A 23,983-nucleotide genomic window follows, 5' to 3' on the forward strand; every position below is an offset into this window, starting at 1 on the left:
TCACCTCAATGAATGATATAATGCCACAGGCATTCCCACGGTAACCCTGATGGAGTGGCCGTAAGTCTGTGTGTGTGTGTGTGTGCATGCTATGGGCTCAGGATAGAGAGGAGACATAGAATGTCACCCAAAGTAATGTCTCTCTCCACTTTCTCTCTTTCTCAGCAGCTTCCAGAACCCCCCCCCCCCCTCCCACCCCACCCTTCTTCTTCCTGACCACCTGCCCAATCTGGCAACCTCATTCTCTCTCATTATCTGAGCCACTCACTCGTGTCCTGAACCCAGTTTGCCTGCTGCTAGCCGACAGGTAACATCTGACAGACATTATCAGACGATTCATGAGTCTAACAGACATTAAAAGGCGATTAGAGAAAGTTTAAATGAGCAGACCTGTAGCATTTTGTGTCCTGCAGTGACTGTATATCGCTCTTCATTTGTGTGCTGATACATCAATATTATTTGATCTTTGATAGAGTCACATTAGAATTGCTGTTTGGTACTGTCAAATGTGGATTACTGTTTTTTCTCACTGGAAAGGAAACCTTTTAGGAAAGGAAGGGAAGCCTAATAAGTCACAAACTCACTAAAACTGACACGTAACAAACAACTGGAAATAACTCACAGACTCATCTGGATGAGTGGGGGTGTTTTCGGTTGTAGGAAGCAATACTGGAGCTGCACCACAACACAAGCTGATTTCCCCAAACAGGTTTGCTGGTGGCAGATGATTAGATCTTATTGGTGCACACCAGGGGTCACTCATAGGTCGTTCCTGAGGTCGGGGTTGGAGGGTGTGGTCTGCAGACCTCCCACGTCCCTGTCATTGTTTACCCATAATCCCTTGGGGAATAGGATTGTGGATGAACATTAATCCCACACTGCTGTATACACACACTCATAACATACACATCAAATTCACACACACACACCCTCTCCATCTGCTTGAGTTCACACACCGTAACTCTGATCTGTAGGCAACAGTAGGCAATCACGTTTGACACTTTACAGTTTTTTATCTTGGATACATAAAACATACCGTCTTAAACAAAGATAAGATATACCTTACTCCCAGTATTTCTATGTGTTTCTGGGAAACAGCCCATAATAGTAGTTTGAGGGTTGCCACGGTGCTGCTGCAGGCACTGCCCTGCCTGTCTGGAGACTGGCCTGATAGGGACTAGACTAAGAGAGATTAGATGGAGATAGACTGGGCCAAGAGATAGGCAAGATTCAGATGTACTGGGGCGAAAGAGATTAGACACAGAGAGACTGGGCTGAGAGAGACTAGACTGTCGGAAAACTGGGAGAAAGTGGTCTCACAGATGAGTTCACACTAACCAGGAAGTGAGTGAGTGAAGTCACAGCAACCTACTCTGGTGTCATGCAGCCACTGTAATGAACCCACATAATGACCCCCAGGACAACCAAGATGTAGACCCACAGCTTGTACAATGTTTACATAAGATCAAGTGGATGAAAGCCCAGCTATAGCATTACACTCCAGCAGGGGGAAGCCATTAGCATAGAATAGCAGGTACTCAGAGCCCAGTACATGGCACTCTAAAGCCAAACACAGGCTGGACCATTACTGCTGTTTAGACTGAAACACTAGACCCTCGCTGACAGAGCAAGGGGCTGGCTGTGGGCGGAGTGTTTAGGATAGGTTGGATGCGGGGGTGTTGAGAGTTTTGGGGATGGAGGGCGGATATCTTTACTGCCAAGATACGAAACTGTGAGGAGGAAGGTGATCAGTCAGCCTCAGCCTCTCGCTGCACAGGCTGGTTTGGCCATGAACACAGTCCCCAGAACAGAGACCCAGATCTGGGTAGGTGTGTTCAACCACTCCAATCAAAGTACATCTAATCACATTTTCTTTGTATAGACCTTTTCCAAGCAGTGACCCAGAGGGCTTCCCAGACGCCAACAGATCAGCACCCACCCTCAACCCCTCGAGGAAGACACCCGATCCTGGTCCGACTCTGGTGTCCTTATCACCAGAAACACACCACCAACACACAGCACTTCGTGCACCTTGGGGCTCCTTGGTTCCACGGGGTCAAAAGACACCAGGGGGAAGGGAGAGCCCTCGTATCAGGGAGGGGGAACAGAGGAGACAAGGAGGGAAAAGGATCCGAGCAGCAGAGGCCAAGGGAGATTTGTCCTTCATCAGTCCTCTATTCCTCATCTCATTAAGGATGGAGTGATGATCAATAGGAGAGGCAGTAGAAAGGGGGATTAGGATTAGAAATCGATGGCTTTGTTTTCTCCCTCCTGGCGAAGGTAGAGAGATACTGCCTAGTAAGAAACATTGTGAAAGACTAGAAAAGGAAGAAAGGATTTTTCCTCAAAATGTTGTGCACGTCACCTAAATTGTGTTTCAGACAATATCCTTGTGTTGAGAGCAAGAAATATCTATGGCAGGGGAGGAAGATATGATGGTATTGATTCCAAAGGCGCTCAACTCACTCCTACAGTGAGATGGTCTTCTACTACTGTGGGGGCTGTCAGGGGAAGGGAAGGTGTGCAGGTGTGCAAGGCTTCACCTCCCACGCAGGGATTCCAAATCCTCCTCGCAGCTTTGATCTCTTACACACTCACACACACACACAAACAGACACACAAACACACACACACACAGACAGACTCTAAATCACACGAACACTCTCACTGTCTGTCCCTCCCTGTTGGTTGTTTATTGGCTGCTTTCTTCTCCCTCTCCTTTGAAAGAACAAAGCCATTTGTTTGGATGTGCTGCAGATGAAAGCTGTACTGTGTGATGGTTCATTTCACCTCTGGTATACACACAGGTTGTGACTCTCTGACCCCACCCAGAGTTCCTACCCCCAGACACAGGATAGCTGCTCAAAGAGCCTGCTTTATGTTGGTTACTACGTTGATAGTAGGTCAATGTAAAATACATATTCTAAACATATAATTAGACATTTGTTGTCTTGTCTTTTTTTCTTCCTCCTTTGTTTACCCTTTAAGTTGTGCTCCTCTTACCCCAGGCTGAGCATGCGAGAGTGTAAGCAAGAAACGGAGATGCTTTGTATGTGTATGTTTGTGTGTTACCAGAGACTAACAATATCTCTTCATGCTGCTTGAGACTGAGTCATTTCGACCCAGGGCAAAAAGAACAGGATATTCACGTCAAACTATGTGTCTGTTTATAGAGATACCACCACCCCAAGTAATAAGAAAGGGAATGTATAAGCATTGGTCTGACGCACACACAAACATACACACACACTTGGTAACTCCCAACCATTTTGAAGTGGAATCAATGATTGAGTGGTAGGGTAAGTTATAATGTTGTTGTATTTTTGGGTGTTCTGTTGCCATCTAGTGGTTGGCTTAGGTAAACACAATGTATGGTGCCAGCTCCAGCACAACACGTGGTCAAATAATTGTACTTTGTGCATTCTTTTGAATATATTCTCCTGTGCAGAAAATGCCCTTGTTCACTTAAAATCTCAAACATTATAGCTGGAAAGATGTTTCAGGTGTTAGTAATCACAAATTGACAATGTGTTCCCCACCATTTCCTTTCTTACACAAGATATCCTTTAATCTTTTTACACAGTGATCATCTAACGTCTTTTACAAACACTGTACAAACAGACAGGCATGTTGTTTTCAGCAGACACATGTGACCATCACAGTTACATATCACAGTATACTCTTATCAACATATACAGGAAGTCCCAAACCCAATCCTCTGGTCCCCACACCAGCTTGGGCTAACCTGGTCCACATGACGTGCAGGCTCATCTCAGCTTGTGTAGCAAGCAGATCCCTTCATGCCCAGGCTTCCTTATTAGACTTAGTAATGACTAGTGTTCCAATGTGAGCCTCTGAGGCCCCTGGAGGTGCATATCCTTCGTAGTCATGCTGATAGCTCATAGCTCATGGTTGATAGCTAACAGCTAATGGTTCATAGTTGAAAGCTGACAGCTAATAGCTCATAGCTGATGGGACAGAGTCCTGGGAAGAACTCTGTACCTCTGGTTAATGGTAGGCAGGGTGAGAGCAACAGGTCTTCTTTGATCAGTACATCGTTACATCCATTTGTTTCTCTCTTTTGTTCTGTCATTTTGACACGAGGCATCACTCACTCACACTCACTCACACACATGCATGCACACACAGAAACAAGGATGTAGACTTTCTACAATTCATCAACAAACAGGATTATGGATTATTTCCTTTCATTTTCTTTTAAAAAATAAATCCTTTGAGGATCCTGAAATGATTAGATCAGACTTAGGATACCTCCCTTAAAGCCAAGGACAAAACCTTAAATGTTTGAAAATCAAATCATATTGTTGATCAATAATAATACAAAAAACATTAGTGCCATCTCTAAAAGCATTCGAATATGTAGGGGAACTGAAAATAGAAGAATGTCTTCTCTATAAGGCAGTTATATCATCAATAAACACTGCAGTTGACAGAATGGGCATATGGATCACTCTGATAAGCCAACCACCAGATACTACAGATCATTTCAAAAAGTAAGTTCAATAAACAAATACATCAATAAACAAAGTACTATACATCTGTGAAAGCAAAGATAACCAATGATTGAAACCAGAAACAGTTTTCAATACCACTGTTGGATACATGTCTTATAAAGTGCTAAAAATACATTGATTATGAATATTGCAACAAGTGTCCCACTGAGGAGCTGGGATGACCACAGGACGTGTTGGAGCACAGGACAGCTCTGCAGGGGAAACGTAAACACACACCTTGGTCTGTTTGCATAGCCAGAGTCTGGACAGACACGGTACAGGACCCCAAACACAGGAAAACAAGACTGGTCGGTACCCGTGTTAGGGAGAGAGTCCACTGCATGTCAGAACACCTGGAGACAGTAACATTGTCCCACATGACAAAACAACAACTGGGAAACCAAAAGGGGTTGTTTCACATAAAAGCCACACCTCCACCATGCAAAGATACAAAAAAAAAAAAACACCAGTCAAATACTTCATTAGAACACATGATAGTCAACCTTGAACTAACATGAACACGTCATGACTGAAAGACCAGCACGAGGAACAGAAATATCAAACACCGGAAAAGCATGTTCACCACATAACATTACCAGGTACAGAGCCAGGGTCACTTCTCTGGGTCAGACACAGAGTTCTCTTCTGGATGGAGTTAAGTTTGTACATGGTGTATTGGAGATGGTTACAGATATCCTATTCAATACGTTGGTTTACTTCCCAATAGTACAATAGTGTTGCATACTTTTTTTTTTAGGTCTGTATATGTGTGTGTGTGATTGTTTATACATTGGTGTATGTGCGTGTGTATATATTTGTGTGTTTTTTTCCTCTATCTCAATCTCAGTCCGTATTACAGGTCTTCATGTGCAGCTTGTGACACCAGAGGTTATGTAGCATCATGGAAGCATCTGGGAGCATTCGTACAGGCTTCATAAAGCATCAGCGAGTGCGTGGACAGAGTGTAGGTCCTCTCCTCAGCATGGACAGCACTCAGCTTACTAGGGGGAGACGGATCAAGAACGGGGTGAATGCGAGAAGGGCATTCAAGGAAACACAGAGGGAGGGACCAAACGCGAATGACAAGCGCACACTTGTCTGAAGGGTGCGAGTGAAGCGTGTACTCACTGTCTCGCTCTCTCCGTCGGAGGCTGGTCTGGACTCTGAGCCGTAGTGCAGAGGAGAGTATACCCAGCTCCTGTCCTCCTGAGTCTGCAGGCACACCAGCCAGCCAGCAGGGGGGGGGGGGGTAGAGTAGAACAGAGGAGAGTAAAGCAGAGTGCAGTAGAACAGATTAGGGTAGAGCACAGTAGAACAGTTCAATGGAGTTGAAGCAGAGAAGAAGAGAGCAGAGGGTTACTCCTTAAAGGTGCAGTACAGTCCTGTTCCAGTGGCAGCATGCTCTACACCACCCATTCACCAGTGACTGAGGCAGAGGGGGGTTTAGGAGAGGGGGGGCAGCTACTGGTGTTCCATAGGTTTCTACAGAGGCTGGGACTTACATTGTAGCTCGAGCTAGAGTTGAGCTTACGACGGCCAAGAACGGGAGAGTACACCCAATATCTTCCATCCGCATACTGATCGACGCACACACAAACACGCACGCACGCACACACGAGGAGGAAAGAGGGTGTGTGGAGGACAGGAGACAAGTGACAGGTGGGAAATAATAGACAGGGGTGGGATGGAAGAGAGGAGAGAAAAAGAAAAAGAGAGTGAAAATGGAGAACATATAGACATGGCTCAAAAGGTTGAGGGACAGATTACAGACCACATGAAGCATGATGCTCTGCTTTAGAATGTCACTGGTGATGATGGATGGATAAAAGACGAAGGACACCACATACACACACACACACACACACATCCATACACATGCAGCATGCAAAGCCCAAGGCAATTACCTCTACATGACTAAATGTCATTAAGTGTTCAGTAGGTGTGTCCATATATTAAGACTCGGGCACATGCAATGGTAGCCATGTGTTCTCGTTCAAAAAAAAGCAAATAGCTACAGTGAAATTCAACTCTCTCTGGCACGTACGCACGCACGCACACACACACACACACACAGGCACACTGGCCCTCACCCTCAAAGCTCAAACACGCTGTCCTGACTGTGCCACTGTCAGAAAAAAGACACAGCATCTGAACTCAACAAGGACCAGGAGTTCCAACACTGTCTGCTTAATGAGCTAACATGTGACCAGGAAGCAAGAGAGGTGGGAGGGACTTACAAAGTAGATGTCAGACACAGGCACCTCCCCCTCAAGTGAGTTGTGGCTGCTGGCCGCCGAGAGATGATTGGATGCGGGGGGCCCCGCCCTCACCTGGGGGCTTGGTGGAAGCGAGGAGGGAGGAGTCGAGGGAAGGGTGGAGGAGGTGAGGGTGGAGGAGGGATAAGGAACTGAGGGAGGGATAGAGGAAGGAGGGAGGGTGGAGGAGTGGGAGGCAGTCGAGGCAGAGGAGGATGGAATGGTGGATGAAGGCAGGGTGGAGGAGGAGGAGGGATGAGGAGCTGAGGAAGGAGGAAAGGAGGGAGGAGCAGTAGAAGATGGAGGGGTGGATGGAGGGGTTGAGGAAGGCAAGCTGGGGGGATGGGAGGAGGGGGGGAGAGCAGAGGGAGGAGTGGAAGGAGGGACATCAGAAGGCTGGTCGGTTGAAGTAGGAGGGAAGGAGGATGGGGGAAGGGTGGAGGATAGGGGAGCAGAGGAGGAAGGGATGGAGGGAGGTGAGGATGAAGGGGGGAGGGTAGAGCATAGGGGAGCAGAGGAGGAAGGGATGGAGGGAGGTGAGGATGAAGGGGGGAGGGTAGAGCATAGGGGAGCAGAGGAGGAAGGGATGGAGGGAGGTGAGGATGAAGGGGGGAGGGTGGAGGAGGGTTGGCTGGCAGAGGGCGGGGCAGGGGAGACCACTTCAGACCCCTGTGTCAGTTCAGGGGTCCTAGGAGCCTGACTGTGAGAAACATACACTGTTTATTCCACAGGGAACGGCCTGCACCTCAAAAACACAGCAGAAATTTTATGTTTGTGTGTGTCTGTTTGTGTGTGTATGTGTGTGTGTGTGCTTTAGGCTTACGTCAGCTCCACCTCCACTGTGATGTTCTGCTGCTTCTCCTCATGAACCTCCACCACTTCCTGCTGAGACCTGGAAGTACATGGGCCAGCACAGGAAGTGAAATTAGAAGCCAGAAGGAAATTTCAGACACAGACATTTCTCTACATCATGATTCAAAGCTTAGTTCCAGATGATGTTTGTGTTGGGCTTACCTGACCACACCAGGCGAATGGGTTTGTCGTCTGCAGGGGAGAAAACAAGGGTGAGAATATACATGTCTCTCTATCCAGTTTGAGTGTACGTGTGTTTGTGTGTGTATGTACCTGTAGCGGGGATGCTCTGGTGTATCAAAGGGAGTGGTGGGGAGAGAGTTGTTAGAAGACAGGGTGGTAGCAATAGACACAGTGGTGGCATCCTCAAAGGAGGGAGGAGTGCATGGATGACCTGAGAGAGAGAGAGAGAGAGAGACAGAGAGAGACAGACAGAGAGAGAGAGAGACAGAGACAGAGACAGAGACAGAGAGAGAGAGAGAGAGAGAGAGAGAGAGAGAGAGAGAGAGAGAGAGAGAGAGAGAGAGAGAGAGAGAGAGAGAGAGAGAGAGAGAGCAATGTAACTACATTGATGTTATGCATACCTTCACAGTGCAAGTCTGTTTGGACCAGTCCTGTCTTACCCTCCTCCTCCAGTTGGGGGAGGCAGCGAGCTCCCCTTAGGTTCTCTAGATTCTCCTGGTTTTCCTCACTCTCTGAGGGCTGCTGGCCGGCCGACCAGCCTGCCCCAGGAGCACTGTGTCTGGGCACAGGGAGTGCCCCTCGCCCTCTCTTAGATGGGGAGGACCGCAGAGCTGGGGGTGGACAGAGGAGAGGTCACATGGTTTTTTCTAGGTTTCCCACAACTGATAAAAAATGTAGGTTTCCCACCACTGGTAAACATTTTTTGTGTTGTAAATATGTGTGAGTTTCTGTGGGTGTGCGTACTCACAACAGCTCTTCCTGAAAACGGTGGTGTTCATAAACTTGTAGAATCTCTCAGCATAGAAACTGGGCCTGACGACTGACACTGTTTCCTGAGGGAGATAATGAGAGGGTGTATTTAGAAGTGTGAGTGTATGTGTGTGTGTCTGTGAACATGTGTGTGAGTGTGTGTGTGTGTGTGTGTGTGTGTGTGTGTGTGTGTGTGTGTATATATGAGCACGGTGTGTGTGGACGAGTGTGTACTCATGAATGTGTACTAGGAAAAAGAGGCCTCACCCCATCATGAATAAGGGACTTCCAGGAGTGCTCCAGTTTCTTGATAAGCCTTGAAGACAAGAGAAGGAGCAGAGATCAAAAGGAGAAGGAGAAAGCGGTAACAGATCCATTACTGAAATGACAGGGCAGGATCAATGAATCGGTCAGGAACATACTGTAGGTTATGATGCGACTCAGTGACTCAGTGGACCATAAGTCGTCCCTTATGACTCGTGTGAGAAGCTTGGGTGGGTCAGAGAGGTCTACCTGTAGGACTGGAGGATGTCGATGATCCCAATGAAGAGCAGAACTCGTTCTCCTTTGCCAATCACAGCTGGAATACCCCCCATCCTGGAGACAGATGGGAAAGCCCAGTTTATGTGTGTGTTTCTGTGTGTTAGTGTGCATTTGTGTATGTCTGTGTGTGTGTGTGTTTGTGTGTGTGACTCACGTGTCATCGTGGTCCAGTGTGTCCCTGCATGCTTTCCCTCCCTGAATAGACTCCATGGCAGTAGAGTAGAGGGCTCTCTGTGGGGCTGGCTTCTTGTCATCGCCCCCTGTGGGAGAGCCCTGGGACTGCTGCTCCCGCTCAGCCTGGTTCTTGTTATGGACACCCAGCAACAAGCTGTAGTCCATGATCTTAAAACTCTCCAGCACCTGCACACACAACAGACACACACACACTTTGGTTTTTTGAAGAGTGGTTTTCTATCCCCCTGTATGTTCCCATTTCTCACCTCCCTCCCTCCCTCCCTCCATCATTCTCTCCCTCCTCACCAGACAGTCTCTCTGTAGGGTCTTGACCAGGGCGCTGTAGGTGTCCTGGTCGAGGGACAGTCCGTCAGGGACATCCTGCAGGAAGTCCAGATCTTTGTACGTGGGGCAGGATTTCTCCCGCTCCTTCTTCGATGCGCGGCGTTTGCAGGTGGAGCCCTTCAGGTCGAACTTGAGGTGCATACGCACGGAGCGGGGCAGGACGTTGTTCATGACCACGATGCGGATGTTCTTGCCTCCTGATTGGACACAGTAGAGGCCGAAGAACTTGGGCAGCAGGGTCCGTGGGTTTTGGTTTAAGTTCTGGGGGAGGAAGGAGAGGAGGAGGATGAAAGAGGGAAATGTGGGAGAAAGAATGGAGTTCTGATCTGTTCATTATATTACATACACATGTTAAACACTTACCAGTATACCGTATGTATGGAATATAACTATATCTACAGCTGTCGGTATGGCTGTAATTAGGTAAACCTATCTAGAATGGGGAGAAACAGACTTGGTCCACATTACAAGGCTTCTCCTTAGAGAGAGAGACAGGGAGAGAGATGGAGGGCAGAGAGAGTAAGACAGAGAGTGAGGGTGAGAGAGAGAAAGAGAGAGTAAGGGTGAGAGAGAGAAAGAGAGAGTGAGGGTGGGAGAGAGAGAGAGAGAGAGAGAGAGAGAGAGAGAGAGAGAGAGAGAGAGACAGAGAGAGAGACAGAGAGTGAGGGTGGGAGAGAGAGAAAGAAAGAAAGAAAGAGAGAAAGAGAGAGGGTGAGAGACAGAGAGATCCCTGTGGATCCCTCCCCTGGCCTAGCCACCTGGCAGACAGTGTGAGTTTTCAGAGGCTAAGCCTGGCCATGCATGTGCTTAGTGTGTGTGGCCTTAAACTTCTTGGCCTGGGTCAGCCCAGGTGCTCCATGTCTACTTGATAGCACACACACACACACACACACAAAGCTCTAAACACGTCACAGCTGAGCCGGGTCAACTCCAGGATGTAAGGCTGAAGGTAAAGACAGCCATGTATCAAACCTTGCCAAGTCTCTACACTCACCATGTAGTATCCAGGAAGTAGTTTCTGCAAAAATTCTGCCTCCTTGTGATCCACAGTTTTGATGATAAACTCATCATCACGGGTCACATAGAAAATGGAACCACTGGCGCCCGGATTGGAGAGCTCGATCAGAGGCTCGTTACACAAAGAGTACTGGAGATACACACACACAGATTAGATCACAAGGTCAATAGCTAGTTACGCTAAAATGGTTAAAGTGGCACAGGACAGAAGCTTGCAGTCCTTGTTAGCTGGACAGGACATTTGGCCCGGCACCTGAGACTGGATCAGCCACTTTAACAAGCTTACAGAGATGGAGATCACTACTCTACTGTGGTTCTGCTGGTACACACCTCAATACTCTGTAGTCTAGGTCAACATGGAGCCTGTGGCCTGGATTTATCAGAGAAATTGTAAAAATTGGATTACCGTAATTTTAGTTTCAACGGCTAACGGTTAATAAATGGGAGCTTCCTCAAGCAGCCATCTCTTTCCCCTCAATCCCCTCTGTGCACGAACCCTTACATATGGTGATTAAACATGAAAACACCTGCGGCTTATAGTCCAGTGCGGCTTATATATGTACACATCACTCAACTTAGTTGCTGCGGCTTATATAACGGTGTGCCTTATAGTCCGAAAATTACGGTATTTGTGTTGAATATGAACAATGATTATTAATCTAGTGCCATTGTCATACAATACATACTTGTAAACACATATGCATTTGTGCACAGGCCAACCCAAACGTGCACCAAAGACACAACTACACACACATGCAAACCAACGCACACATTCTCTCACTCACAAAAATTTTAATAAAATTGGGTGTCTTCCATCGTGCTTTAAAAAGAAGGTATTAGTCTGCTAATCTCCATCTGGTGCAGGTCAAATGTGAGATTCTACGTGTGACTGAATGTGTCTGGGGATGTCTGAGACTGTTAGGTTCTGTTAGCACGGGTAGGTTCCCAGGTATATGTGCCTGTGTTTGTGTATATGTGTGTGTGTTTGAATACACAGGACACACCTCTACAGCTTTATTTATCTTGCATAAAGACGCACCTCCAGATGAAAAATCCTTTGTCATAAAACATCTCTATGTCAAGTAAGCGCTATGTAAACAATGTGGGATACTCCTAGTAAGGTTGTTGGGTCTTATCATCAGTGATAGCTGGGTTACAGGAACTGACTCACCAGATAGTCATCCGGTCGGATCCCAAACAGCTCTCTGAAGTAGCGGAACGCCACAGGGGCGTAGGTTTTAAACCTGAAGTCTGGGTAGTGGTGAGCAGGGGTTAGGTTACTGCCCTCACTGGGGAGCAGGGGAGGGAGGGGAGAGATCACAATTCTTTGCATTACATTCATTTTGGGAAGAGAGAGAAACTGGCCATGTGATACTCTTCAAACAAAAAGGACAGACACATACACACACACAAACACACACACACACCTGGGGAAGAAGATGCTCTCCACCACATAGAAGTCTTGCATCAGTACATCTCTCTCAGGCTTGGAGCTCAGGTTGCCCACGGTGTAGCCGATGCCCAGCTGGATGGCACCTTTCAGGGCAGACGAGGTGGTCTGGAAGAGGGGCACACACAGAAGGCCTCAGTAAACAAGGAGACAAAGCTTGGACATCACATTTCCAGAGTGTACTCATACTGTAGATGGCCGAATACTAGAATCTTGTGAGATCCTTCAAGCTATACGTAAAGGACGATTTACAGGTGAGTCTGGAGGAGCTCTATTTATGGTGAATCTTTTATTCTCAGGGGGATGAATTACAATTAGAAGAGGAAGATGAGGGTTAAGGGGTGAGAGAGGGAGAGGAGAGAGAGAGGGGGAGGTGAGAGAGGGGGGGGAGAGGGGGGGGGAGAGAGGGAGAAGAGAGAGGGGGGGAGAGGACCTTCTTGTAGGTGGTTTCTCCAGAGGCGTCTACTCTCCGGTGGCCTATCTTCTTCTCCTGGCCTGGCCCCAGCTGGATTGTAGGAGACGGCATCTGAAAACAGGCATGATGGAGAAACATCAGAATGACCGATAATGGGAGAGACTTGTGGAACATCATGTATGTATGTGAATGTGTTTGTGTGTGTGAGAGAGAGAGTCAGAGAGAGAAAGAAAGAGAAAGAGAGAAAGAGAGAGAGCGAGAGAGAGAGAGAGATGGACGAGGAACTTACCTCTGTTATCTGAGCTTTCTTGGCGTCTGTTAACGGAAACAGAAAAAAGAGCAGAGAGAGAGAAGAGAGTAGAGGAGATCATCAATACTACATTTAGCAGTGGCTGAAAGTCATGCTTAGTTTCTATCTCTGCTGTATGATTGTGTTGAGAGATGCCCTGATAGGTAAAGGACCTCCTAGGGATGTTCATGTATCTTGGGGGTTCCTCCATCCTATGTACATTTTTTCTAATGGTCTCCAAAAAAGAATGAATGGTCCATCTCATAGTGATCACCCTGTCTCTTACAATTCTGAAACAAAACAAACAATGTAACAAGTCGCATAAGTTTAACTCCCTACGCAGTACACCCACATTACATCGGAATTCCAGTTCTATTTATTAAGATTCTTATTATATATATATATTATATTTTATATATTTTATATGGAAAGTCACTTCATTGTAATGCAGCAGACATCAGCAATAAGGCAGGCTTCAATATTAAGAGCAATTTAGAAGGCGGATTAACTCCTTGAGAGTATAAATGAGAACCTTACAAGAGCACACAGTTTTCTGAACTGCAAACATCTCTCACCTGCAGGATTTCTAACTTCACTCCAGTTGTAGGATAATCCAACACAATAAAAATGACAAAATCCAGCCCTCCAGTCACTGTGCAGGCTGGGCCTGTGGTATCCCAGAGGTCTGTGTCTGACTAAATGCAAATGTCTGCTGCTACTCTGCTGTCTATTCCTGGGTCAGATCTGTCCTGGGAAGGTGACATTCTATTGGATTGACTTCCTGACTAATCTGATCTCCTTGTCATTGGCTGATACCTGTGGCGTCTCCTGGGTCACCACATGTCTTCCTCCAGCAACCTATCAGAGTGAAGGGAGAGGACTGGTACTGGCCAATGGGAAATATAGCACCAGGAAGTTGGCCCGGCAGAAAGAGAGGGAGAGAGGGAAAGATAGATCGAGAAAACGGAAACGGAGCCCAGCGAGAAAGAAAAACTGAGCCAGAACCCAGCGAGACACACAGTCCTCTATACACTAAAATCAGGTCAGACGATTCTCAACATTACATGTGATTTTATACAGCACTTTTCCAACATTCATATGACTTCACAATGCTGCTATGCAGCACTCAACAGAGCCAAGTTAAACCTTTAAGAATCTTTTAAAGAGCAGTGCACTGTAAATCAATAATGTTTTGATACTGGTTCTGATATTCTTGTTTGTGACCATCTCTGTGTGTGAGAGTGTTTGTCTAAAGGCAAAAAGGATTAGACCTCTCACTAGTCAGCTCAGAAAATGGCCGCCTGTTGCAGAGTGCTATTGGGAAGTACAGTCAGCATGAGTTGAAGAGGCATCCCTGCTGCCTGGAGAACCATTCTGTTTACAACTATCCTCTCTCTCTCTCTCATTACATTAAACCTCAAGGAACATCTGTTAGCATGCACACTGTACGCATAGGCAAACAAACACACCCACACAGGAACACAAACACACACTTATTTTTCGCACGCACATAAACACACACACACACCCCATCCATGGACCAGTTTGTACAGTAACCACGGGGAAAGGAGACGTCTAAATCTGACAGGGTTGATCAGAGCTGGCAGAAGCAGAACAGGATGTACTCTGGTGCTGTAGATTTAGGTGATATAGGCAGGCTGGCACTTCACTCATTCAGCCATGCACTCTGATAGCTATTGTAAGCTTCCCCACCATATACAGTCAACATTTTTACTTGGAAACTACTCATGGGGAATCGGACAGTATGTGTGCTGATTATTGTATAGTGCCAATCTAGATCAGTGTCTAGAACCTTTAGGTTTATAAGTAAGGAGAGGAGAGTACGAGTGAGGGATGAGCTGAAGGGAGGAGTGGACCAGATGCCTGCCTTGCTGCTGACACATGAGCCTGTGTGCTGATAAGCTGATTACAGTGGTTAATGTGCTCCTCCTCTCAATGTGAGTGTGTGTGTGTGAGAGAGAATCCCCTCAGTGATTGGTACAAGAGAACTGTCAACTGTTGTAAAAATGAAATAAAAAGTATTTACCCTGCAAGCCAGTACACTGTATTACAGATTATGAGCAACTGTCTGTGTGTGTTAAATACAAATATTTGTAATTTTTTCTGACACTTAGCTGTGACTGAGTTTGTACTCAGCAAAACTCTGTGACACCCGAGGAACCCGAAGTTGGAACGCTTACTGACTATTAAATATTCAGACCACTGTATACTGTTTCTCTTCCTAGCCACAGCACTGTTGGGACTATAGATTACTCAGATCAAGTATGATTAGTGACTGCTGTATTTATTAAACTAATTCAAGTAGCCTACCTTGGCACAGGGACACTTGACATGTCGGTAAACGCCTTGAGGGACACATCACACATCTCAGTCTTTCTTTCTCGGACCGGTATTGTGTTCTCATTTATTATAAAAGTACGTAGGCTATTTATAGTTTTTGACACATTTTGGAATTTGGCCCGTAGTTAGTCACTGCGGTAAACCCAATTTGGATTGGAAACTAGTATAGCGGCTGTTTTGAGCCAGCATAAACGCACGCGAGCATCAATAGAAGATTGGTTTGAAAAGATCTTAGTAATAATAATTTATTATCTTGTCCTGTGTAAAGAAATGTATCGTAGCTATCTGCACAGTCACGCCGCCATTCGAACTTGCATCGAAAACAATCAAATGTATTAATGTCCCTACAGAGCCTACCCTAATCTAGATGGGAAATGTGTTACAATACAAACCCATGTCTGCGACGTCCAGCGGTAGGGTGAGGCCCAGGGCCGACTCCTTGTCATCCCGTCTCCCGGCCTCCCCCGCTACAGCGGTAGTGTCTTCCATCTACAGTCCCCAGTGACGAGTAGCAGTGTCCTTCATCAACGAGAGGGCGAATGCAATGGTTTGCGCACACTCAGTCAGCACGCTGGAAACATCACCGTCCTCGTCGTTTTTTGTTAGCATCCGTTACCAGTATTTTCGTTCAACTCGGTCAAATGTCATAACCTAAAGGCTGTCGAATATGGCACGTTGTCTGCCTTCCACCCCACTTTCCCTCGCATTCGATCCAGATGCAGCCTTGTAAAACCACCGCTGTAGTGCGTCACTCTGCCTTTTGAAATACCTTGCCACTAGAGCAGGGGTGTCAAACATACGGCCCGCGGGCCGGAACCGGCCCCCAAGGAGGTTCGATCAGGCCCGCAGGATCATTTGAAAGTGGAAAAAATGCATAAAAGACATGGAATTAATATTTTTAATTCGCTGCAATTCATGGATTATCCGCTAAGGGGCGCACTCTTTCCATCAGAGTAGAAGACAAGCCGCATCACTGAGACAGACTGAAAACAGCAGACGGTATCAATGCGCCATCTGCTGCTTGTTACGACGTTGTTAATACCTTGGTTTTAAGCTTTGGTGGTTTCTTCCGGATTGTGCCGGCCCAAAGAGCCGAACTATCGGCGCTTTGAAAATGAACAGCGTCATCTAGCAGCCGTTTAAACTGGCTGAATGAGGCGTAGTGGTTGTCTCCGACGGTAGACTACCCTACGTTATTCAATATTTAATTAAGGCTACATGTGTTCATTTTGATCTGAGATTAGTGCTCACACATTAAAATGTTGTGATACATCCGTAGGCCTTTAGAATTATGTCATTTTCTCACAGTAAAAATTAAAGAATATCGTACGAGATTCACTGGACTGGGGCGCGAACTTGGGATCCCAGATTCGCATTAACAATATGTAGTCGTACAACGCTTTAACCAACTACACCACCGAAGAGATCATTACTTGTTAAAGCGGTTGGACGGACTTTATACGATATGGTCTTTATATCAATTAAACTAGATAACACAGAAGAAAGACATGATATTTTGGTTATTTATAGCAGAGTATGGTATAATTTTAATGGTCCGGCCCACTTGACATCTCCCTAGGCCGTATGTGGCCCACGATGCGAAATGAGTTTGACACCCCTGCACTAGAGCATCCTCGTGTGGTGGAAGACGGGAAATACGGGATTAATTCTAATCTGCGTGGGTTTATGTTGGTACCTTGGGCATCATGCTTCCTCCTATCCAACGGTGGATTGGCATACTGCAAATCTGTTCTAAAACATGTCTTTGAACTCACAAAACTTTCAAAATGTCAAATAAATCACAATTCATGAATATGTTGGTCAGTGACCTCGTTTTAAATTTATTTAATTTCCTTTAAGGAACAAAACGACAGAAGCTCGACACTACAGACATACGTGCCATTAAAGATGAATAGGTACCGTGTTCAGCCTTGGTTATAAATTATCTGGGGAGGGGGACGGAACGATAAACGGCTGTGTTGGTCCGACAGCCCTCCTCTCCTGTGGTCCTGTAAGGTGTAGTGTGGCTGGTTCTGGGGGTTTTGCACGCTGGGTTCATCAGGTCTGTCCTCCACGCTGGGCGGGTTTACAGACAGGCCGTCATTGGTCCAGACACACCCACCAACACCCACACTCTCACAGGAGAGGTCTGGGGGTCAGACGTATTACTGAGTAATACTACGGAGTCTTTGGCAGGTACTTGGACAGGTCTTTCTCAACCACCTGTCGAGACAGAGGCTAGAATGAACTTTAGGGAGAGCATGTCGTTTTCAGCACCATGGACAGGGGTACAATAATAGTCTGACTCCTACATCCTGAACCCTAACAATTCATACAACTGATATACCAAAACCATCCTGGGTATATGATCACTGAAACAAAATATAGATAACTATAGAGTATTAAAGATTATTTGGCATACAACTTTTATACAGCTACCCTTTATAACAGCCACACTGCTACCCCTACATTGGCCACTAGGTGTCAGTCTTTCAGAGCTAAATAGGCCATCCGTTATACCACGTGATGTATGTGGAAGACTGACAGCAGGTAGCTTCCGCCAACAGACGCGATATGAAATACTTCCTGTACTTACACTGGGATCATCCGTTGGTCCGTACCTCTTCACAACCTGGCCATCTGTGTCAATCAGAAACTATTGGAAAAGAAACATTTTATTTAAAAGGAGGTACGTTACATTAGTCACAAATACCTGAAAAATGAATCTGTTCCAGAAAGCACCCTGCTTGCTTAGGGAAGAGACTACTTGCCAACCCACCAGCATGTTAAGATGTCGGTCAACAGAAGCATGTTACATTTAAGGAAAACATCTAATTGTTACCTTTGTGAAATTCCATTTGATGTTACTGCAAAGGAAGTGAAAATGAAAATCAACCACTACAAACAAAATATCCTGAGCCAAAAGTAAGCGGTATTCTTACTTTTGATTTATTTGTCTTCGTCTATTGTCACAGTGACAGGTTACCCATTTAACCTCTTTTTGCTGTCTGTGTGTAGGCTAAATCAGGGACAGATATTGACCAGGGCATATTGTCCCATCAGAAAAACAAAAACTCACTTTCCCAGAGTTCCCTTCCCCTTGGGCTGTTGCTTCATCCACATAAAGAGAGGGTGTGCATTATCTCCATTGACATCAATCTTACTGAAGAGGTCAAACTCTGCATTGAAGCCTTTAGCAAACTCTTTGATCTCAGCCTCTGTCCCGGGTTCCTGGAGAACAGTGACAAAGCACACTAGAATGTTCAAAATAACCCATCCATGTCCTAAAAAACTCAAACGAGAGAAATCGAAAGAGAATGTGTTTTTACCTGTCCCCCAAACTGGTTGCAGGGGAAGCCAAGTATACGTAAACCTTTCTCAGCGTAGGAGGCGTGCATTCCCGCTAGCTGAGTGTAGTTCACCCTGGTCTTACCTCATTTAGAGGCTACGTTAGTGATGATACACACAAACCCTCTGAAGGGAGAGATTGAGAAAGATCATGTTCTGGATGATGAAATATTAACTTAATTCGCTCTGGATAAGAGCGTCTGCCAAATGACTAAATGTAATTATTTTATAGCAGTGTATTGTGATAGTAAAGATAAGATGAGATGAGCAATCTGCTGAGAAACCTGTATGATCTTGCTCTGCCGCCTCACCTGTATTTCTCCAGAGACACATCATTGCCATCTATATCCTTGGCAGAGAACTCGTAAATAGACTTGGCTGTCTTCCAATCATTTACCTGAGCGCACTGCAGAAGAAGAAAATAGGATTCAGTCAAGACTGAGTGGACTGACTGAAAATGTGCCAAACAAAGGATTGAAAGACGAAGAGAAGCTGGTCAGACAACTTCATAAGGACAGATAGTATGATGGCTTACTGTCCTTCACTTATACTTATCGGGTTTCATTGTCATAAACATTTAATTGACACACCATTCCGTGCATATGTTTTTACATCAGAGACAATAGTGTCAATATTGCGTAAATGGAATGTGCTTCCATGAATGGACCTTGGAGGTAAGAGAGGGAGTGGAGAGCGATCCAAGACCCTGATACACCAAGGAGGGTTAGTGTTGCACAACAACAAACATTTCCAGTTCCTACTCTAGGATATAGGACTGATCCAAACTGCCAACATTGCTGCACATGGAGAGAGATATATGTGCTATCCTCATCACAACCACATAAGCACATCAAGATGATCCTGGTAATGAACAGTTGGGTTGTGCTCTGAGGTTAATACCTGATCCAGTTAACTGTTAGTCTGTTATGGTTTAGGCTAGCGCACAAAGACTGCAGGTGGTCTTATCCTTAAAGGGGATAAGCAGCAGGTTCATAAAGAGACTGGTCTAGGTGAAGAGGGTTTGATATCTGAAACCTTTGCCAAACCAGCTTGACTGATTGGTTCGTAAAATTATCTATTAAAACACACCTGGTATCGCATAACAAATTATTTTTTGTGAGCTATCCGGAGACTATTTCAAAGTTGTCGATCATCGAGCACAGGAGCAATCTCCTTGCTTCTGGCACTGCGCAATTAAAACACTCAAGTCCGGAGTCCATCCCCCCCTGACCGGTACAGTACCAGCAAAAAGGACTGTTGATGATTGAACGTTTCTTCAACAATTGAATAGCCTAATGCTTAGGTATTTGCTAGATTAAGATACATTTGTTATATTAAACTCTAGTTTGAGGTCCTTACTAAGAACGAGGTGGTTTGGTTTCCATTGTGTTGACCAGTTTAAAGAGTACTGATCCTAGATCTGTCAAATTGAATTTATCAGAGCAGGCGTGAATGACTCATTCAATCGTAAAGGCTTGGCCTATCTAGTGTATTCTTTGCGACTGCTAAAGAGTCAGAGTGCATAAGAATGCCAAAATCATACGAATTACCACAACTATCCAGATGGTTCATTTCAATTCAATTTCTGAACTGCGTATGCAGATTAACAAGATAACTCCATAAACTACAGGTCATTCTTCAAGAAAGCTAGAATAGCTAGCTGCTACGTTTCCTTGAATACATCACTTAGACAACATACCGTACAATTGAGCAAGAAATGTTATCTCTCATTTTCAAACGGTGACATTAACTGTGTTGTTAACGTACAATAGAATAAGATAGGTAACATTAGCTTGTGAGACTAAGGAAGCCAAGTAGCCAGTGGTACTGTACAGTTAGCTGTGTGTGTAAACTAGATTAGGGTGCATGTTTGCCATCGGACTAGTTTAACTGTGGACCCTGACAATAAAGTTTGCTAAAATTGAAGTGGCCATGACCTTTGTACCTAGAAAATGTATAACAACACATGAAACACAACTGAGAATATATTATGATCATCTAGTGTTTATGTAAATAATTAATACATACCATCGTTCTAGATATTCCTCTGCACCCTAGCAGACCGACTACAAACACCGCTGGCTTTACGACCCACATCGTAGGCAACAGCATAACGATTTATAAACCCGCCCATTAAGGTCAAATCCACAAGGACCCCTTAAACCCTACTTGGTACGCTCTTTTTGGTTGCCAAAACCTCGCCGGAAAAAAAATCGACATCAGTTGACAAGCCCTAGCCATCGCAGTGCAGGCTTTATACAGCATATACAATCATTAATTATCCATTTAGGATGTGTTCATTATATGTGATGGTATATTTGTATAATGGTTGGTTTTGAGACGATATTTGAATAGGCGATCGTTACGGAAACCCCTTGTAGTACGGAAGATGTTCGGATGTGACAAAATGACAGTTTTTTGAATTCAGAACGTTGTGGCCAAACAGCTAAAGCTGGGCATATTCTGTATATTTCTGGCATAATTGCTTAATCAACAAATGGATGACGAAGAAGAAACCTACAGATTATGGAAAATCCGGAAAACTATCATGCAGGTTAGTTCCTCAACATCATACGTCCATAACACGTGGAAATAAAGATGCATTGGCAGGTAGCTAACCAACAGGCAGCCACATTATACACATACAGTTACTCTGACATAGCAGTGTTTTGCTGGTGAATTCTGATATCTTCCTCAAAATCCTATAGCTGTGCCACGACCGCGGGTACCTGGTGACTCAAGATGAGCTAGATCAGACTCTGGACGAATTTAAAAGCCAGTTTGGCGACAAGCCCAGCGAGGGACGCCCACGACGGACAGATCTTACTGTGCTTGTTGCCCACAACGATGATCCAACTGACCAAATGTTCATCTTCTTTCCAGGTACTTAGTGATCTTTTAAGACATCGAAGTTCTAGTACAACACCCACTTGACGCTGCTTTACATTCGCTGTGTTCATCCCGTATTATATAAAGTTAATGTTTATTATTCTACAGAGGAGCCCAAGGTGGGAATTAAGACCATCAAGATGTACTGCCAGCGGATGCAGGAGGAGAACATCACGCGAGCCATAATTGTGGTCCAGATGGGCATGACACCTTCTGCCAAACAGGTGTTGTCAGCTTCCTGTTTCATATCAGTGAGAAGGAGAAGATGGGACAAGCAGACCATAACATGGTCAGATTCCTAATGACCTGCCAGGCCTGTCAACTTTCCTTGTCCCTTCCCTTTCAGTCGTTAGTTGACATGGCACCAAAATACATCCTGGAGCAGTTTCTGCAGCAGGAGCTTCTCATCAACATCACAGAGCATGAGGTATGTGAGTGAGTTTGCGCAACATACAACATTAATTGTTAATGTCTTCATAATCAACTGATTTAGTACATTAACCGATTAAATATGAACACTTCTCATCCTCTGTTGTCTTACCTCAGCTGGTTCCAGAGCACATAGTGATGGCCAAGGAGGAGCTTACAGAACTATTGACTCGATAGTATCCTTTCTAACACATGTAGTCTTATGGATAAAACTAGTTTTTGTGTGTGTGTGTGTGTTAATGAAGTACTGGCTTCTCATAATCATTTAGGAGTAAGCTGTAGTGACTCGTCCTACATGGGTTGCTGTGGTCCGGTGTTGATATATACAGTATAGGACAATATGATGTCTGCCGTCCGGGTTTCCTTGACCAGTCAGTAAACTAAAGGAGAGCCAGCTGCCCAGGATCCAAGCAGGAGACCCTGTGGCCAGATACTTTGGGCTGAAAAGAGGACAGGTCTGAAACATGCACACACCATGCAGTTCCCTGGGAGGGTGGACCATCGTGGAGCTGCATGGCTGATGACTGTTCCTTCTTCCTCTGCTCTAACAGGTGGTGAAAATCATCAGGCCAAGTGAAACTGCGGGGCGCTACATTACCTACAGACTAGTGCAGTAGATGTACAAGCGCACCTACGTTCAACTGATATCAACTACTCAAAACTGTTCCGCAAACTGTTAATTTTATGTTGGAAATGAAAATGTTTTTTTTTAAATGTGTTTAAAGTCTGTGTGAATGTTGTAGCTCTGCCATTGTGTTATACATCATTTATCACCCTATCTGTTCTGATTTGCGCTTTTCTAACCCCAAATTTACTGTGAATGCTCATTTTGTAGCCTTGATTTTATTAGCGACTGATAAAAGGACACAAGCAGTTATAGCAGATGACCAACAGGGAGCGCTAGAAGCCTAGCATTGACTTTTTGTATAGAATATTGAACTTGGTTTACTATATTTTTACATCATTTGTACATTTAGTCATTTAGCAGACGCTCTTATCCAGAGCGACTTACAGTAAGTACAGGGACATTCCCCCCGAGGCAAGTAGGGTGAAGTGCCTTGCCCAAGGACACAACGTCATTTGGCGTCATATTTACCAATTATACATTAGCATGTAAATAACAAAATCTTCCTTATTAAACATTTAGATATTTGTATGTCTTGGACTGTTTCAGAGGAACGGACTGTCTCCTATTCCTCCTTCTGGCTCGTGTGTCCTTTCCAGGCGGTGCTATGTGTGTACTGTGATGCTGTGAAGCCAAACTGTGAATATCTGACAGTGTGTTTGTATGACAGCAGGAGAGGTGCTTTCTGACACACAGGCTACATAGCAGAAGCTCTCCTACCCATCCTATCCTTTTGCTCCCGCAGAAGACACCTACTTGATCAAGTCATAAAGTACAATGAAAGAACAACACAGATCCATTTTTTTTTTCTTGGAAAAATGGAGGGGCAGGACTTGTCTCAGATTAGTTCAGGTGAGGAGATAGGGAAAAGGTGTTGAGCCGTGGAACGCAGTCCTCAGGTTCTGTTGCCTTGCCAACCGTTCCACCACATATTGCACAAGGGTAATGTCGACATGTAAATATAGGTTGCCATCTGTTTTAAAGAATGTGCTTTGACATACACACTGAAACATGTCAAGGGAGTCGATATGGAAAGAATGACATTTTGAAGTGTGATGATGAAATATATCCCCCCCATCATATTATTTGGAAACAGAAGGAATGGATGCATAGCGGGAAGATTAAAACACAATTTATCTCAAACTAAGGTTTACGCCAGGATCAGAAAGAGTCCCACAACGCGTCTTGTTGTGACTTTGCAACAGCCGCCCTATTGCTTCTTGGCTTGTTTGGTTTTGTGCACGTGCGTGTACATGGGCCTGCGTGTGTGTGTGGGCCTGTGTGTGTATGCGTGTGTGTGTGGGCCTGTGTGTGTATGCAGGTACATGTGGGCCTGTGTGTTTATGCGTGTGCATGTGGGCCTGTGTGTTTGTTGACAGAGGAGCAGCTGGAGTCAGAGTCTGAGCCTTCAAAAACCAGATGTTCCAAACTCAGCCTCCCAGAAAACCAGGTCCAAGATTCTGAAAACCAGTGGAAAGATGGCTCTGACTTACTCATTAAATCTGCCATCTGACATGCCCCCTTACGTTGGAGTCGATAAGGAT

At 45.3% G+C, this 23,983-nt stretch overlaps 3 protein-coding genes and 1 long non-coding RNA gene across 4 annotated transcripts; 1 reads left to right on the forward strand and 3 right to left on the reverse strand.

The window, feature by feature from the left end:
• Nucleotides 1-3,567: 3,567 nt before the first annotated feature.
• LOC124473228 lies at nucleotides 3,568-6,897 on the reverse strand. Its single transcript, XR_006956704.1, has 3 exons — nucleotides 6,752-6,897; nucleotides 5,643-5,726; nucleotides 3,568-5,515 (listed from the first exon to the last, which is right to left on the reverse strand). It is a non-coding gene; the product is annotated as an uncharacterized LOC124473228 (long non-coding RNA).
• A 478-nt stretch (nucleotides 6,898-7,375) lies between these two features.
• On the reverse strand, nucleotides 7,376-15,892 carry LOC124472330 (phosphatidylinositol 4-phosphate 5-kinase type-1 gamma-like; the record flags this gene model as incomplete). Its single annotated transcript, XM_047027105.1, has 16 exons — nucleotides 15,541-15,892; nucleotides 12,788-12,813; nucleotides 12,517-12,609; nucleotides 12,061-12,191; nucleotides 11,805-11,922; nucleotides 10,611-10,763; nucleotides 9,578-9,877; nucleotides 9,252-9,457; nucleotides 9,068-9,151; nucleotides 8,822-8,870; nucleotides 8,553-8,637; nucleotides 8,245-8,415; nucleotides 7,895-8,015; nucleotides 7,784-7,813; nucleotides 7,593-7,661; nucleotides 7,376-7,469 (listed from the first exon to the last, which is right to left on the reverse strand). Coding segments are annotated over exons 1-16 (1,827 nt in total), but the record flags the coding sequence as incomplete, so codon positions are not given.
• Nucleotides 15,893-16,961: 1,069 nt separating this feature from the next.
• Nucleotides 16,962-20,644, reverse strand: gpx4b (glutathione peroxidase 4b). The gene is made up of 7 exons (XM_047028195.1): nucleotides 20,525-20,644; nucleotides 18,808-18,902; nucleotides 18,478-18,622; nucleotides 18,228-18,379; nucleotides 17,991-18,015; nucleotides 17,745-17,804; nucleotides 16,962-17,371 (listed from the first exon to the last, which is right to left on the reverse strand). The coding sequence occupies exons 1-7, from the start codon at nucleotides 20,606-20,608 to the stop codon at nucleotides 17,327-17,329; spliced, it is 606 nt and encodes a 201-aa protein (XP_046884151.1). The 5' UTR covers nucleotides 20,609-20,644; the 3' UTR covers nucleotides 16,962-17,326.
• Nucleotides 20,645-20,775: 131 nt separating this feature from the next.
• On the forward strand, nucleotides 20,776-23,225 carry LOC124472993 (DNA-directed RNA polymerases I, II, and III subunit RPABC1-like). The gene is made up of 7 exons (XM_047028196.1): nucleotides 20,776-21,050; nucleotides 21,205-21,379; nucleotides 21,494-21,609; nucleotides 21,732-21,812; nucleotides 21,932-21,990; nucleotides 22,191-22,269; nucleotides 22,366-23,225. Exons 1-7 carry the CDS (start codon nucleotides 20,994-20,996, stop codon nucleotides 22,429-22,431), a joined length of 633 nt encoding a protein of 210 aa, XP_046884152.1. The 5' UTR covers nucleotides 20,776-20,993; the 3' UTR covers nucleotides 22,432-23,225.
• Nucleotides 23,226-23,983: the final 758 nt, after the last annotated feature.

This window comes from Hypomesus transpacificus, chromosome 10 (genome assembly GCF_021917145.1).
Source record: "Hypomesus transpacificus isolate Combined female chromosome 10, fHypTra1, whole genome shotgun sequence".
NCBI lineage: Eukaryota > Metazoa > Chordata > Actinopteri > Osmeriformes > Osmeridae > Hypomesus > Hypomesus transpacificus.

Bases quoted from the DNA above. Each gene is read 5' to 3' on its own strand.
- LOC124472993 (XM_047028196.1), top strand. From the start codon at position 20,994: ATGGATGACGAAGAAGAAACCTACAGATTATGGAAAATCCGGAAAACT. The intron at 21,051-21,204 runs GTTAGTTCCTCA...AAAATCCTATAG, and splicing joins TCCGGAAAACTATCATGCAG to CTGTGCCACGACCGCGGGTA. The intron at 21,380-21,493 runs GTACTTAGTGAT...ATTATTCTACAG, and splicing joins AATGTTCATCTTCTTTCCAG to AGGAGCCCAAGGTGGGAATT.